This window comes from Narcine bancroftii, chromosome 13 (genome assembly GCF_036971445.1).
Source record: "Narcine bancroftii isolate sNarBan1 chromosome 13, sNarBan1.hap1, whole genome shotgun sequence".
NCBI lineage: Eukaryota > Metazoa > Chordata > Chondrichthyes > Torpediniformes > Narcinidae > Narcine > Narcine bancroftii.
Window position 1 is genome coordinate 14,933,626 of NC_091481.1, and position 15,318 is coordinate 14,948,943.

Genomic DNA, 15,318 nt, shown 5'->3' on the forward strand with positions numbered 1-15,318 from the left:
ATTGACCTGCACTGGGATAACAGGCACCCCAATACTAAAACAAATTATCTTCATTTGGAATAAAATTAACCAATATCTAGAAATCAAAGTAGGCTGCCCTGACTCCAAATAGATTAAAACCATTGATGGTAGGTTACAAGATCCTGGACACCTGGCGTTGTAATGGCGTCAGATGCGAAGAGGACTGTTATAAGCGGGGCAGCTAATGTCATTTGAACAACTCAGGAATAAGTATGATTTATCAAATAAGACATTCCACTGCTACCTTCAGTTAAGATCTTTTCTGAAGGACAAATTAAGTTCAACTATGGCCCTACCAGCACGCAGTGACTTAGAGGCTATGATTCGAAGGGGGAACACACAGAAGTTCATCTTGGTAATGTATTTCTTGCTCCAAGCGGAAGGACCTAAACCAGGCTTTCACAAATCAAGGCAGAGATGGGAGTCAGACCTAAGAATAATGACTTTTGTCAGACCAGCATGACTGCAATCATTCATGCACGGTACAGAATAGTACAATACTACTTTCTACACCAACTGTTCCTGACACCACAAAAATTGAACAGATCTAAACCAGAATTGTCAAATCAATGCTCTAGACGTGGCACATAGGAACCTTTGTGCATGCAACCTGGACCCTTCTGGGTGGAACTAGGCCAAGTTCTAGAAAAACATTATACGTAAAAAATTCCCACAGGACCCAGAGTTGTTCCTGTTGGGAAATATAATGTACACAACATTTACAATGAATCTGTCCAAATTTCAAATCCAATTCATAATGATCGCATTGGCAGTGGCCCAGCATTATTTGCTGGAACACAGAAATACAAAGCTATATTCCCCTAGAGAAATGACTTAAGAAAAAAGTATAACACTTTAATAAAAAATTTGGCAACCATACTTAAATTCCATAGGAATACAATTATAATGTGGACCATTGCACCTCGCTGCCATTCCTCCCCGGTCTATACCTCAAGCAGTTGGGGGGGGGGGGGGGGGGGGGGGAGGAGTGGGGGTCCATCCCAACCAGGGCATATTCCAACCAGATGGTATTGATTTATCTGGTTTCCATTTGCCCCATCCCCCTACCCCCACCATCTCTCCCCTTCCCCATTTCTGCTTTCCTCTCACTGTTTCTATTACCCCATCTCCTTTCCTCCAGCTCTAAATTGACAGAGCTACTCCTTTCCCTAATCAATTGTCACCTTTCCTTTTATCCCTGTCTAATTATCACCTTTTGTCTGTCAGCCTGTGCTCTTCCCCCTGCCCTTCCTTCCCTTCTCCCCCAGCCTTTGTATTTAGGCATGTACCTGCTTCTTGCTCATACCTTGAAGAAGGCCTCAGGCTCAATCTTTACCTTCTATGGACAGTGCGAGACCTGCTGAATTCCGATGGCATTTTTGTATTTTTACTTAAAACAAGCATAAGCCAGTTTACCAAGTTATTAGTCTGATTCACAACTTATACATTCTATTTGAAACCATATTTACTGCTGATCAACTAATATACACTGCCTTAGTGTCTGCAACTTTTACTTTGTCAACAACAACCCAGGGTGAATGAAAACTAAAGAGGAGAAAGACTTTATTGCTCTCATAGCTTAAACAATAAGCCAGTCATAAGAAATACTTACTTAACAACTGCAATTTCTTGTACAGTTATAGCCCTTTTATCTTTGGTTCCCATATATGAAAATATGTTTGGTTTAACTCTGCAGAAACAGTGAAGAAAAATGTTTCTAAGATAAAGTAAAACAATGAAAGCTTACATTTTATTTTCATTATAAGTGGTTTTAAGTGCATAAACCCCAGATATAAATATATGGTATGTAGAACTTCTTGATTTAACTCCAATTATTTCTCAATTTGTAATGCTGTTTAATTCAATTTTGAAAACCTCATTCCATCTCTTGAAAACAATGTACCTATAAATGTATTTATTCTAATTTAATTGATTTATACCAAAAATAGTACAAAATTTTATTCACTAAATAGGTATGTAACATACTGTACCTCAAAAATTTAGACAACACATTAATAGCATCCATTGTATCTTTGTTTTCTTTGTATAACACAAAATGGCAATAGCTTCCCCTGTTTTTGGGCCATGAGTGTTTTCTTGGATCTTTGGGAGGAATAAAAGTTATTGATTAACCTAAAAGATATCATTGAAAAAAAAATGTACATTTACTTCTCCCTTTATTTATAGTAGTAATAGTTTGCATGCCACAAATGTATTAATCAAGTAATAAACTGTATAAAGGAACAAGGCAGAACCTGCTGAATTTCTTAAATTGAATTTGCATTCAGAAATCAAAAACAAAACCCAAAATTAAAAATCACTGGATTTCGAGTAAAACATGAAAGTCTGCAGACCTTCAACTTCATTGACCAGGCTTAATCAGATTTAAAACAAGAAGTCAAATTCAGCCATTAATTTATGGATTTCAGAATGTTTATATCTTAATTCATGAGTGAATTCTGTTTCCCTTGGAAACCATTAATTGTCAGCCTTATGCAACAATAGACTGATGCTGTGCTAGAAATTGCCAAATGGAAATGAAAAATCTGGATGTTTAGTGCCAGAACAAGTGCTGTCAACATCAGTAAGATGTGGACTTTAGGAAAAGGAGATGGGAGGCAGAACGACCACATAGCTGTCTTCATTGGCATTGGAGTGGGCTATCACCTTCTAAGTTCTTAAGAGTCCACAAATCAGAGGACTTCTGGAGCCAGAACATCAAAGCAACCATGAAGATGACACATGACTTTCCAAGAAGGCCGAAGAGATTTGGCAAACTGTCAAATGCTCTGTTGAATGTCAACGTGTACCATGGAAATTATACTAATTAAATCACAGCTTAGATTTGAAATTTGAGAACCAAAGCAGAAGGTGGCAAATCTAGCTAAGTACATCATGGGCACTGACTTATGTGAGACCTTGCCTCAATAAGGCAGCTAACATCTTAAAGGATCCCCATCATCCTGGTCACAATCTCTTCATACCTCTACCTTCAGTCAGAAGTTACAGAAACCTGCAGTCCTAGATTTAAGATCAGCATTTTCCCCCCAACAGCTATCAGGCTCTTGAACCTTTCGATACCACCCTAACCATAAACTACCAGAACATCTATCTGCACTATTGAAACATCACTTTTTTTTGTACGAACTGTATCTGTGAATATTTGTCGATTCTTTAGTAGTCATTATCTCTTTTTTGTCTCATTGTGCATTGTGGTTCTTTAATTTAGACCATTGTGGTTGGCATTTCTTGGGTACCCATGTGGCTGAAGCAAGTAAGAATTTTGATGAACTTTCTACTTATGCATATGACAATAAACACTCATGATCAATAGACCCAAGATAGCTCTGTGCTGTTCTACCAAGTCAGAACTACACCCTGTTTCTTTCCCAATTGCCTTCATAAATATTTTATTCTCTTAAATCCTTAGTTAGTAAAGTAGGCCCAAACAAAATTTGCACATTACATGATCATTACTTTTCAACTCTGAAGCATAACACTGGTCAAAAAGCAAGATTTTCAAATAAAGTTAAAAAAAATGTTACAATGCAATGTAAAATGCTATAAATATTCAACTGGTCAACATCTGGGGAAGGAGAAACAGTGAATACTTCAAGTTCAGAATTCTTATCAGATTGAAACCAACTGCTTCTCTTTTCACAGACGCTGCCTGACCTCGTGATTGTTTCCAATTTTTTTTTCTGTAGTTGTTCTTTTAGTTTCATGAAATGCAGCATTAATTTTTTTTATTTTCTGTCAAGTTCTGTTAAATGAAAAGGAAGAAAGGTTTCAATATTCCTTCACTTCACATTCTGCAAATTTAATCATATTTTTACCAGAACAAAAATTGTGATGTTCCATAACATTTATAAGATATTTTGTTTATCAAGAACAATTTTAACTCACAAAATAATCCATTTATTTACTTTTTGGTAAAAGGGACTGAATGGATGTTGTTTGGCATGTTGCAGATACAACCAGTTTGTACTGTGTCCAAAGGCCATTGATTCAAATTTTATTCTAGGATTTGAATTCCAGAATCACAATACTTCAGTGTGGGACTGAAGCGAATGCTACAATTTCTAAGGTACCACTCCTTAGATGGGATGTTAAACTATAACTTTGCTGTTTATGGTTCAGGTAAATGTATAAAAGAACAGATCTCTGCATATCCAAAGTAACATTCCTCTTTAAACTAAAAAAAATCATACTATTACAAAAATATTTGATGTTTCCCAATAATAACATGCCTTGTGATTTTAAATTAACATGATAAAATTGTTTTAAAAGCAGTAAACTAAATAATGCTATTTTAAAAAAAAATACAAATGTATATTCACAGAACTCTAAAATTTACTAACGTTAAGTTTATATTCAGTCCTGCTATTTTTACCTTTCTTAAATCATAGTGTACTTTCTATGATGATATTCACTTGAGAAAAATACATATTTTCAATTAACAACCACATCAAAATCTATTTAGAAAATGAGGAAGTGCAAGGTGGTAAAAATATTAGTACTTTAAAATGAAGCAAAAAAAAAAATGTTTTTTTGTTTTCCTTAATAATGGACTGTAATTTAACATGGCAGTGCAACAAATGCTCACTCCAGCTCACCCGTTTTTAATTGAATATTGTATTACCTCCCATATGACAAACAGGAACTGCATCTTAGCAACTAAATGTATATTTACTTAAAGCCAACACTAATGCCACATATTTCTCAGCAACATCAGATCAAAACATTGCTTGTCACTCCAAGGACTCTGGAACACAAAAACAATTCCCCAAAATATGAGACAAATAGGCATTCCACAACTTGTTCTGTGTATTGATGATCATGGAAGAATTCCATTTTTAACATAAGGGTCTTCCATAGAAAACTGTTTCTAATTAACAGCCCCATATACAATCTTCTGTTTGGGACACTGCCCAGAATGGCTGACATTTCTTTTCAGTGGAATGAAATGCATCTTACCTGCTGCTTTGACCTCTGTCCAACCATTGAAAAGCATAAGAAGTATAAACAGAATATTATTTAATTTGTAGAACAACATCCTAGTGTGGGTGTATTGCAGGTGGCCATGCAGGAATTGCAGCTATGAATGTGCAAAATAGGTCAGCAGAAGGGGAATTTGCCAGGTCAATGCTGTAATTCAAACTGTTCCCCAGTTACTTCAACTGTAATGTCATGGATTTCAATCCCATTGATCTGCATATCTGATTTTTGTTTTGTTCCACATTTCAATTAATTCACACATTTTCCAAATACAATAGAAGTCTAGAAGTGCGTCTGCCAGAAATCCGGACCACCCGCGAATCTAGACTTTTCAAAAACTCTCAGACTTTTAAAATTGTGGACTTTTGTGTGTCTTCATGTGTAAGCGCCACAGATGCACAACAGCAACAAGCAAACCATGCAGCAGATGTGACAGAAGTCGTGGAAATGAACAAATAAATATTGTTTTTTGTCCTTTGTATTTTCTATGAAAATGTTTCATTAATAAATTAAAAATAATTTGTATACTGCATATTTTACAATATGCATTTTAAGCTTAATTTTAAGCATTGCCTTTTTTATAGAGAAAAAATGTTATATTTACATTTTTATCAAGTGATTACTTTATTTTTCTTTCAAGCTGCTTGTTTTCATAAATGAAGCACATTGTATTTGCTAATGAATAGACTATCAAAATTTACCTGTTCAACTCTTCATTATTCCTCCTTAAATTTGAATTTTAAAAATACTGCCCATGAATCTGGAAATTCTGAACCCATCCAATGAGCAGTCTGGATTTTCAGACTTCTACTGTACAAACAGACTAGTATATTCCTTTTAGGAAAAAACCTGATCATACAAGATCAAAAATATTAGCACAAAGTTCATTTTATCAAATTGGCCTTTTTATTGAAATATATGGTTAGTGGAATACGTGTTATCTTAAAAGAAATATTCATGATCCTGTGTTATGACTCATGTATATATAAAAGTTTTATTTCCCGAGATCTGATAAATCATAGTCTACAAAGAACATTTCTGAAGTAACAGACAACTGACGTGTTTAAAAACATTTATGTTTCCTCAAGTCCCCTTCCCAAAGAACAAGATACTTTCACTATTTATGCATGTCCAGTTATATTAATAAGATACTTTAATTTAAGAACCACTCTCCTTGTTTCAAACTTACCAAATGGAGATGCTATAAACAATGCTCATATTCCAGAACAAAAAACTGTGGAATTTTAGGGCTTCCTAAGAGAATGAGTGACTGAGCAAGTAAAGAAAATTTGGACAAAAAAATGTATTCCGTTCACAATTAAATAATATGTGCGAACCAACCACCAAGCTGTTGCAGAACCTTGTTTTCTGTGCTTTAGTTTCCAATTTTATAATGTTTCTCCAGAAATATTAGATCATACTCTGCACCTGAAAACCAGTGGTGGGAGGCCATTGAACAAACAAATAGCACAAATCTGACATCCCATGTCCAATACAACGAGATGAAAACAAAGAATAACAATTCAAAACAAGGATAATTATCAGCTCCATAATTCTATAACTCCATAATAGAACGCTGCAGCGAATGACAGATTATGCAGCCTACAGCATGAAAGGCAAGCAATAGTAGTATGGTCATTTTCTTTAATCTAACTGCACAATAGAAAAAAATGCTGAGTTATATGGTAAACACAAAAAAAAACTGTTAAAAACAGGATAGCAGCTTTTGCTTCCACACTAACACAAGGTTGAATTGTACAATTCACAGCACACTCAAAGCCCATATTTAGATGGCTGAGTTCATGGAACATCTGGTTACTGCAACTTTGCTAACATGACTTAAATGCAGCTCATTTAAAAAAAGTGACCAACCTACTAATTACAGTACCAATACCAAGTTTGTTGGATATATTTTAGCTACTAATAACATTCCTTACAATCTAATTGAGTGAATTAAAATAGCTTTGTTGTCTCTTTGGCATACATTCAAACTTAATATTGTTGCAAGGTCTCAACAGCCAATAAATATCAACCAACTAGGCCCAATAGGTTAACAGTACTGTTACAAGCCCAAAGGACCCCAAAACCCAGCAGCCACAGACATCCACCAAGACAAGTAGTTTTAAGACAAAAGTTGTTTTTAACAACTTTAAACATGAAAATAGAATCAAGCTTTAACTTATCTCTATACTTAACTAACCCAAATTAACCTCATGCACATACATGTATGTAATGTGTGTGTAAATTTAAGAAAAGTTCTTTGGTTCACAGTTCAAGCTCACTTTTCCTTCTTCCAAGTTCTCTGGATGCAGGCAATTCTTATACTGTGCACAGAATTTAACATGTGTAAAGTTCACCAGGCTTTGGTGCTCAAAAGTTCAATGTTTACCACTCAGGAAGGTTCTTGTAGGGTTTGCAGAAAGAGATTTGTTGTTCCAGGATTTCCACAACTGAGGGACCACCATTAGTCACCTCAATGTCTTGCTGATGAAACTTTCCCCATCAGGATTCTCCAGATGGTAACCTCTTTCTTTCAGGCTAACCCAGAGTTCCTTTCCTGCTTATTCCAAGAGAAACATCAGACAGGTAGCACTTCCAGCCATCCACTGCTCTGGAACTTTTCATCAGTTTCAACCAGCTTCCTGTTCAGCTGCTTTTCAGTGTCACACACACTAGCTGAGAGAGCTTGTTGAACTTGTCTTTCTCTCTCTCCAACTGAGACTGACAGAAAGCCCATGTGTCTCTCTCACTTGCAACAAAACCCCCACCTTCTCCACCAAACAATAGGAGTTCTTCTCCTTGGTCAAGATATTGCCTTAGGTAAACAAAACCCAGGAGTGACCTTTCTGTGCACTCTGTCAAAATCCTTGAAAAGAGCTTCCAACAGCCAGAGTGTCTCCAGTCCATTCATTTCATGACATCATTTCAATTAGCACCTACTTGTGAAATGTGCATCACATTCTCCAGAGATCCTGCAATGTTATGGAATATGAATTCTTCAGTCATTCAAATAAGATCTGTTTTAAAATGTGTGTATGTATGTAACCTACTGTAATCTTACCAAAATTCCTCCCAATATTTATCCATTACAGTACCAAAGGGGCTACAATGCAGTTTGAGATCAAATAATTTTCTCTGAAATGAAATGTGCAAAACTCCAGTGAATGACTGCTGAGTTTCTACTACACTTTCAGACAAAACATTGTAGATTTTATCTATCATATTTTTGTTCAGACAATTGCCTTACTGTCAGTTTGCAAAATTATGAAATCTACTCGAGATGATCATTCACTTTGTCTTACACATGACAATGGCTTCATTGCTCTACAAAAGATTTATTGTTAAATGATTAAAACACTGATCTTGAATGCTCTGGTGCATTAGCCATTAGTGCAGTACTCTCCTCCATTCAGCTATTAGCCTGGCTCATACTTTTAGTAAGGTTAGACTTGCCATTTATCTTCACAAATACAAGCTTCCAATGCTGAAACTCTACTACAATGGATGAATCATAACCATATCCTTTCATGAAGCAATGTACACATTTTATTTTCAAGTTTTCCACGTCTCAAAATTTGAAATCAGCAAAACTACCATCAAATGATTGATTTTTTTTAAGCTACACCCAGTGTCCTACTTTTATTTATGGTTTTTTTAAAAATACTACGATATTTCTGTAAGGAAGTCCTGCCATTAAGCTGGATTTGGTCATTTACACTGAAACGAACAAAGCCTGCATTTTTCCGGTCAGTGTGTCGTTTTACACGGCATGCCGAGATTCCACGAGCAAAAGAGCCAGGACGTGTAACTCAACAGCGTCAACGTCTAATGTCACGAATGGTAGACCGTATTTGATGGCATGTTAGACCCACCTTTTTTCCCTCCACCAAAAAAATGGCTCAAGAATATCCCCCCGATCTTGTATACGAGGCTGAAATTAGGGTGATTATGGTGACACTAACACAGTTGGTCCCCGCACTGGTCATTGTTATGTTGAGAAAGTGTTAGGTTCGCGAGAGACGAGTCTGGATACAAGTTTTTTCAATTAAACGTTACTTTTATTAACTGTTATACCCATGCTCCTGTTCGGCTCTGAATCATGGGTCCCCTAATGGCATCACCCAGGGCTCCTAGAACGCTTCCATCAGCGCTGTCTCCGCTCCATCGTCAACATTCATTGGAATGACTTCATCACCAACATCGAAGTACTCGAGCTGGCAGAGTACGCAAGCATCGAATCCTTGCTGCTGAAGACCCAACTGCGCTGGGTGGGTCACGTCTCCAGAATGGAGGACCATTGCCTTCCCAAGATAGTGTTCTATGGCGAACTCTCCACTGGCCACCGAGACAGAGGTGCACCAAAGAGGTACAAGGACTGCTGAAAGAAATCTCTTGGTGCCTGCCACATTGACCACCGCCAGTGGGCTGATCTTGCCTCCAACCGTGCATCTTGGCGCCTCAGTTCGGCAGGCAGCAACCTCCTTTGAAGAAGACCGCAGAGCCCACCTCACTGACAAAAGACAAAGGAGGAAAAACCCAACACCCAACCAACCAATTTTCCGTTGCAACCACTGCAGCTGTGCCTGCCTGTCCTGCATCGGACTTGTCAGTCACCAGCGAGCCTGCAGCAGACGTGGACATACCCCTCCATAAATCTTCATCCACGAAGCCAAGCCAAAGAAAGAAGAAACAAGCCCAGAGGACCCCAAAACCCAGCAACAATAGATATTCACCAAGACAAATGGTTACTTAAACAAACCTTGCTTTTAATTATCTTTAAACATGAAAACAGAATCACACTTTAACTTAACTAACCAAACTTAACCCCCTTCTATTTCTAAGCGCACATGTATGTAATGTCTGTGTAAGTTCAGAAAGTTCTTTGGTTCACAGTCCAATCTTACTTCTCACTCCTCCAAATCCACTGGTTGCAGGCAATTCTTATACTATGCACAAAATTAAACATTTATCAAGTTCACCAGGCTTTGGTGCTTGAAAGGTAAATGGTTACCGCTCAGGAAGGTTCTTGTTGGTATTCAGAGAGAGGTTTGATGTTCCAGGACATTCACAACTGATGTACTTCCATCAGCCACTTCAGTGTTTCAGTGACGAAATTTGCCCCTCAGGGTTCTCCAGATGATAACCTTTTTCTTTCAGGTCACCACAGAGTGCTTTTTTGTTTCTCTTATTCCAAGTGAAACATTAGTCAGCCAGTTCTCTCCTCTTGCATGAACCACAAGGGGTTTGACCAGGCTATTTTCCAAATGGGGCTTTCCACAAGCTTGCCAGCTTGTCCTGTTCCAGTCCCAGCTGCTGTTGCCAACTGTAACACTGCAGAGCTTATCTGTGTCTCCCCCTCTCTCTCAGAGAAAAAGCCTATTTGACTCTCTCTGCAAGCTCTCTTCCAGACAGAAAGTGGCTCCGACAAGATCTTTCATCTGTTGCCTTTTGTAAACAACAATCCATTAGTGAAGTCTCTTGGGCACTCTCCAAAGCGCTTGCAAAAACATTAGCAGAGCTCCAGTATTTCAAATAAGATCTGTTTAAAGTATGTGACCTACTCTTACAAACCTTTCCCAATTTATCTCCCAAAAACATATTGATATACTCTGTCACATAACACACAATTAATCGAAGAGTGTGGGGAAAATCGTAGCCGGAATAAAACATATGTGCACAAATTCTAAAAGAGCGTAACACACAATGTAATAAAACATATGTGCACAATGTATAAAAGAGCATGGGAAAATATGCACACAATTTAATAAAATATGTGTGCTCAATTTATAAAAGTACTTGTGAAAATCTACTTCAAGTATTGATCTATAGCAGAGGATTTCAGACTTTTTTTCCCACTCACATACCACCTTGTAATCCCTTACTAATCACCACTATTTATCATTGGGGGTCTGGTGGTGGGCCTTGGGGGGATGGGGGAGCTGGGTGGTGAGCTTCAGACCATTCATACGGAGAACAAACCTCAGACTAGCTTGCTTACAGCACAAGGTGATTAGAGACCGGGCGGCGGGATTAGTGTGGGGCTGGTCTTTTATCACAATGCCACTCCCCAACATTAATCTCCACTCCCTTAATATCTGAATGTCTGTCAGTGAGTTTCTTGAATACATTCAGTAAGTGAGCATTCACACCCTCCTTCTGTTGAGTTCCAGATTCAGTACCCTTTCATACATACTTCTTATTCATGAATGATCAAGCCCTATTTGAAAGGCCAACAGCCACCGTATTTATGAATTAAATCATCTCTTATTTTCTTCCCAGTAACACATCAGTGCTTCATCCACTTAATGAAATGATGAGGCGAGTCGAGGATGCATCACTATTTCATCATCAGTTCATTTCAGAATTCTGCATTTATGGGAGCCTGCATAGACATCGGAGATGGGTTAAATCTCAAATGCCTGCCGAGTGAACTACTCGGCGTCAGCCCGATCGACTCTGCCTTTTACCTTTGCTGTATAATTGCAGCTCAATCTGGCAGACCTAGTGTCAAATCAGTGATGTATTGGGAATGATACCTTGCCAGGTTGGTGCTGGACCCAGCCACACTTAGTGATTGCCCTCACCCCTCTCCATGAGTGGTCCACAGCAACAGAGAGCAGGCAGTGGATCGCTGGGACAGCGGGTCACTGGGATAGCTGTATTATTGTTAAAAAGATTTTTCCTGTTGTGCTACTTGCATGTTTTGTCCAAGTTTTAAATACTTACCTGTAACTACACTAAAATTACAGTACAGATTCACATCCTTAGCTGAACTGGTCCCAGAATGCCAGCTAAAGTTATACAGCTAAAGTTCTGGAACTGTTACTAGGTCCGCTGCTGAAAAAAAAGGGACTGGAATGACCCCCACATTCTGTCTTGGTGCTTTTTAGAGAGCAGGTGTTCCATTAAAGAAGAGCAAATGTCCCTGAATGAAAGGGCTATGTAAAAGGCATAATTGACTTTTTTTGGGTTCATTATTTTTTTCTGACATCATGAATTTGCGAATGTATTTCTTTCCCCAACCCTGTTCTTTTTCCTCTTTTATAACAAACATTTAAAGCCAAATCAGAAGATACAAATCTTTCTAAGACATAACTTTGCTTTCCGTCATGCATGTGCTCATCCACCAATCCTTAAGAAATGCTCGATAATGTTCACCATTAAACAGGTGATCCCTCTTCAACCACAACCTGCACAATTTCAAATCACTTGGTCCCACATAGCCAAAGGTGAATTTACCTTTGATGGAGTATAACCAAGCTTTACCAGATTGATTTTGGCCATGAAAACACCATCCTCTGCAGAAAATGAGTATAATGGGCCCATGATGTTTTAAACCAAAACGATCTAATCTTCCACTGAAATAATTTCTTTTCATCCATTACCCACACCTCTGCTCTGGTACTCTCTGCTGGAACAGAAAAAGGATTGAATTGCTTTGGTCCTCACCTTCTCCACAATTTCCATCACTTTCAAAGCGATTCCACTACCAGACACATTTTCAACCTTCAGCATTTGTGATTTCCTGGTCCACTTGCACCAACCACCCACTTTTTAAGGTCCTGCCCTTTTGGAGCTGTCGAAAATACAATACAGGTTCTTTCATCTCTTCTCATCATCTGGGGACACAGTGTTTCCAGGTGAAGCAATGAATCACTTGCACTAATTCAAATTGAGTCCACTGCATTAAGTGTTCACATTATGGCCTCCTCGACACTGGAGAAAAAATGCATTTTAAGTTTTCTTTACCTGTTCCTTTAATTCTCATTTTACACCATAACCTATAGTTTTGTGGCCTTCTGTACTCTTTCAAAAAAGAGACCCATTATGGGGAGAACGTACAAACAAACTCCTTACAGCGCCAGATTCGAAACCAGGACACTGGTGCTGAAATAGCTGCTACCCTAATCGTGCCGCCCCAAGTTCTTGTGTTATAGACACAAAAATGTCACACTCATAATATGGCTTAACTCCTCTGCACATTTCATTTTGTTTCAAGGAAGGTGACTGATGGAAATACTCAGTTGATAACAGTGGTCTATACTATTGTTGTCAATGTTACATTGACCACCGCCAGTGGGCTGATATCGCCTCAAACCGTGCATCTTGGCGCCTCACAGTTCGGCGGGCAGCAACCTCCTTTGAAGAAGACCACAGAGCCCTCCTCACTGACAAAAGACAAAGGAGGAAAAACCCAACATCCAACCCCAACCCACCAATTTTCCTTGCAACCGCTGCCTGCCTGTCCCGCATCGGACTCGTCAGTCACCAACGAGCCTGCAGCAGACGTGGACATACCCCTCCATAAATCTTTGTCTGCGAAGCCAAGCCAAAGAAAGAAATACTATTGTTGTAGCCATGAAGGTTTTTTTATTCTTAAAGTGACTTGCTCAAAGCTTCGTTTTCTGATTTGATTCAGCAATGCATGTTCCTTCCTCATATACCAAGCACCCAGCTTCACCCTCCAACTTTATGCCATGCTTCTCACACAATGATACAAGCTTCAGAACTAACCTTACAAACTTCCAATAATCCCATGAAAGATTTTGGGACTAAACTGAAGAAGCTGTAGCTTTTGACAACTGGTAGAACTTTCAATAACTGACAATATAATTTGCACTGCAAGGTAAACAATTATTTTGGAAATTTAAGGTAACGTAAAATTAGAAACAATACACAAAACTTTGAATGTTTCCCAATTTTCGACTTTAAATTTACAGAGACCAAAGTGGGCAAACAGTTTGTTCATCGACAAAAAGTCACAAGTCAATTAAAACGAGCCTTGAGTCATGATCCTCTTCACCTTCACAAGATATCAGGCATTTTGAAAATGGAGGGAAAGGAATCAAAATGAATGATCAGCTCAATTGTTATTGATTTCACAAGCAAAGCTTTTAATATTTCACCTTCTGAGTAATACTTCTGAGTAATACTTCTGAGTAACAACTTTTATAATCTTTAATTGGCTGGTCACCACAAATGCAGATTATGCCTTTTCATCCCAAATATCGACAAATGAAAAGCATCTTGTTTAATTTTTAATTGAATTTATGCTCAACTACATTTTTTGTATATTAAGTTCCATGTTCCAGGTGCATTTCTTAGGTGGCTTACTTATCGTAGGACATAAAATTGGCTAAATGACAGCTCTCTTCTTTCTCTTGCTTGCCTATTACAATGCATCTTTCTCTGTCTCACACCCTAAGTCAACTTCCCTTTTGAATTAGCAAAAGGAGTAATTTGCAGTAAACAATGAACCAACCAAGAATTCTTTGTGATGCTGGAAGAACAGGAGTACCTCGGAAAAACCCACTGGGTGATCAAGTAAATTCCACAGTGACAACACCAGAAGTTAGGATAAAACCGAGGATACTCGAACCTTGGAGAAGCATAGTGCCAACCAGATTTTCTCTGCAAATCCTAGCTCTGTCTTCCCCAAATGTAATGTAGGATTGACTTCAAATTTAACAACCAATGGCCAAATTCAACCAAAAATCTAATTAACTACACAATACAGTACTTTATCGTACTCATATTCATAGTTTAGCCAGCAACATATTGTAAGGTGTCAACTAAGTAGTCAATTCGTCAAGAAACAAGGCTAATTGACAACAATAAGCTATGTCACCATATTGCCAACAAGAAAAAAAATTGATTTCATTTTGTATTTACCCAAAAATAGCAGCCAAATCATTTCCATATTTGTTTGAACCTTTGAAGCACACTATTGAGCTGTCAATTCCATAATTTTCAGAAGCTCTGCTCTATATTTCTCTCTAAGCAGAAGTTATACTGCAAGAACTATCCAGACAATCAACAACAGTAAAGTACACACTGAATGTATCATTCATAGAAAGGTACACTTCGAGGTTCCTTTTCTTATACATTTGTAATTGAGTTTTATCATTTTTAGAAGACTAAAAATTAAAATTATTTTCAGAAAAACAATACAGTTGAAAAACCATTGCTTCCTCAGGCCCATAAGAGTGCATTTTATATTCCATGCCTGACTTGCATCTGAAAATTATGCCTCCAGGTTGAAAGGATCTGCAGCTTCTTTGAGCCACTGCACACATTTCGCTTTTTTTTCCCTCCCCTAGAGATTCATAGTACGAGACCTTCTCAATATTTAACATTTAGCTTGTTGATCAAAACTAGGAAAATTGATTTTGCAAAAATGTTACACCTTCACCACTAATGTGGTAAATTCTTGGAAAACATTCACGTGCATGACCAAGAGAACAAATACATGCATGTAGCATGCAAAAGCTGTTAAAACAATATATATTTAGCAGCTTG

The 15,318-nt window shown here is 37.9% G+C and overlaps 2 protein-coding genes across 6 annotated transcripts in view; one reads left to right on the plus strand and one right to left on the minus strand.

Moving 5' to 3' along the window:
• The window catches only part of srpk2 (SRSF protein kinase 2), a 180,599-nt gene that overhangs the window by 27,872 nt on the left and 137,409 nt on the right, over window positions 1–15,318 (plus strand). The window lies entirely within an intron of this gene.
• The window catches only part of pus7 (pseudouridine synthase 7), a 48,115-nt gene that overhangs the window by 20,460 nt on the left and 12,337 nt on the right, over window positions 1–15,318 (minus strand). For both annotated transcript variants that reach the window (XM_069908298.1, XM_069908296.1), the window contains exons 6-7: window positions 2,013–2,124; window positions 1,634–1,711 (exon numbers count right to left, since the gene is read on the minus strand). In XM_069908298.1, the coding sequence (XP_069764399.1) occupies window positions 1,634–1,711; window positions 2,013–2,124 (190 nt within the window). The remainder of the gene's footprint in view (window positions 1–1,633; window positions 1,712–2,012; window positions 2,125–15,318) is intronic.